The sequence below is a fragment of the Limulus polyphemus genome, unplaced genomic scaffold (genome assembly GCF_000517525.1).
Source record: "Limulus polyphemus unplaced genomic scaffold, Limulus_polyphemus-2.1.2 Scaffold217, whole genome shotgun sequence".
NCBI classification, from domain to species: Eukaryota; Metazoa; Arthropoda; class Merostomata; order Xiphosura; family Limulidae; genus Limulus; species Limulus polyphemus.
In genome coordinates this window covers 616,734-619,219 of record NW_013665827.1, presented here as the reverse complement: position 1 = coordinate 619,219, position 2,486 = coordinate 616,734, and the positions used below count along the sequence as shown (strand labels likewise).

General features: G+C 28.6%; 1 protein-coding gene across 3 annotated transcripts in view; it reads left to right on the top strand.

Moving 5' to 3' along the window:
- Window positions 1-2,486, top strand: part of LOC106478499 (helicase ARIP4-like) — an 85,747-nt gene that overhangs the window by 16,488 nt on the left and 66,773 nt on the right. For all 3 annotated transcript variants that reach the window (XM_022382117.1, XM_022382118.1, XM_013939050.2), the window contains exons 2-3: window positions 122-267; window positions 1,185-1,725. In XM_022382117.1, coding sequence (XP_022237825.1) covers window positions 168-267; window positions 1,185-1,725 — 641 coding nt within the window. In that variant the 5' untranslated portion in view covers window positions 122-167. The remainder of the gene's footprint in view (window positions 1-121; window positions 268-1,184; window positions 1,726-2,486) is intronic.

Genomic DNA, 2,486 nt, shown 5'->3' with positions numbered 1-2,486 from the left:
ACTTTGTAATGATTTTAAAAAGTGATGCATAAAAAAAATGTTTTTTTTTTTTTTTTTTTACATACATAAAAAAGATTTTACACTCTGTTTTATGTACCAATAAATGTATTATTGTTTCAAGGTTTAAATTAGGTGGGGTGAGAGCCACGTAAACATAAGAAAACAAAATGGATGCAGATGACTTCTTATCTGGGAGTCTACTTGGACATACTAAAGCTCATAATGATCGTCTTAAGGCTTGGGATGAAGGGATCACAGAGCTTGAGAGTAAGTCTGTTTTTGAAATGAGTTTTTTTCTTTATTGGCTAAAAGTGTGCTTTTTTATGAACTTTTTTCTCAAATGTTTAAAATATTTTATCACATATCTCCTGTAATTTAGATTTCTGTGTTTAGCATTAATATGTTAAATTACGATGATGCAACTTTGAAGTAGAGATTAGTAGCATTATAAACTTAGAATTAACTAACTAAAATTAATGTTAAGTACTGATAATTCTGTGTAGAGGGTGGTTTTGTATTTTTATAAAAATATAATTATTTAAAATTTAAACAGTTAAGCTTGTATCGTAAGCTCAAGTATTTTGAGTCGTTGCAGTATTTGGTTATATATATGTATTAACTGACCTTGCTGTAAAACATTTAGATAGGTCTCATATGTAGTAAAATCTTCTAGAATATCTCAAATATAATCTTTGTTATTATATTAGAATGAAAATAAGTTTGAAATTATTCAAAGAAAAATATATCTATGAAGTTCATCAAGTATGGATCCACACCTTATTTAGAAGTGGATAAGGTGATCCTTCTAAACGATTTTTTAGTTAATAATATAACACTATGATTTTAGATGTAGAATTTCCCTCCCTAAGTACTGATCATCTTTTTGGCTACCAGTGGGCTTAATTTCACAATATTGGTCATTTTTAGAATGATTGCAAGGCTGCATCACATGCTAGGACAATACATGAAAGTAACTAAATCACAAAAAATTGGGGGAAACTCCATGAAAGACTTTGCAGATGGTGGCACTTGTATAACTTTATCACAACAGTGGAAAATAAAATAATATTCTCAGTCTATCCCTCTTTATGTGAGTCAGTGTTGAACTTTTATCTTGAACACAAGTTACAAATTTTACCTTTATTAGATTTAAGAATGTATATGTTTCTCTTAATTATATATAGAATTATTGGAGGCAGCTAGAAAACACCAATCTGATCAACCACTGAAAACAGAAGTAACATTAGGATCTCTTTCTTTATCAATTTCACCGGCATCAACGGGTGTAACATCATCTTATAGTAAACATACCAAAGACTTAGTGAAGGAAAAGAGTACAATTCAAAGCAAAGATCCATCTTTTAGTAAAATAAAATCAGTTGATGTATCAGAAACTTCAACAAAGAAAATAAAGTTATCTTCAGATGAAACTAGCACAAAGGAAGTCATTTCATCTGCAAGTGCAGAAAACAACGGTACAGAGAAAACTGAAAATTGCCAAAATGAGAAAAATAAGTTAGCAGTGGAAAGTTGTGATAATAACACCAGTGAATCTGACACTGAAAGCACTGCCAGTAGTAGTACTCATTCTTCTGAGGATAAAAACATTGAAAACACTGATCAAAGTTTGGATAGTGACTCTGATTACAATGAAGTTGAACACAGAAAGAAAAAAGTCACAGAAAAAAAGAAAAAAAAGAATCCTTTCCAAAGAAGGGAAATCAGGTAATATTCAAATTTCTATTAGTTTAAACATACACGTGTGTTCCAATAACAAAGATGAGATTGTGATCTAATTCTTTAAAAGTTGCCTTCATTAACTACGAGCCAATGGCTAAAATTTAATGTTTTAATTGTTGTTTATTTTTTGTCATTGTAATAACAGAATGTAAACAAGTTATGTATGTATCAGTTTTATAACCTGCAAGTTCATATTTTATTCATTCTATCGCTAGAACAGTGTTATGTATTGTCAGTCTCATATAGAGAATTGTATTTATAAGTTTTTTGTACAAGTGTTAGTAAACACTGTATAATGTTATGAGATTTAAGCTATTTAGCCTAAACATTTATGGTTTCGTTTTATAATTTGTGTTCATTCTAGAATGAAAGAGGCATAATTTATGTTTATTTCCTTTTTTTTTATGGTGGTTGTGAGATTGGTCAAATTTACCAAACCCGTACAGAGATTAATTACTGAAAATAACATAATATAAAAAGTTTTTTCTTAGAAATGTTTGATAACTATCTGGACATTATAAAGATTTCCCATGTGAAATTTCAAAATTTTCTGATGCATAAAAGCATTTTTAATTTTACGATGAAAATTACTTTGTATGATAGATAGGCAACATACAAAAAGAAAAAAAAAGGTAATGAGAGAAGCTTTGCTTTACAAACCTTAAGACTTAATAAAAAAAACTAGATATTTTGCATATGAAAGTATTGTAATGTTTACTGATAAATTGTCAAATTTCATTAACATT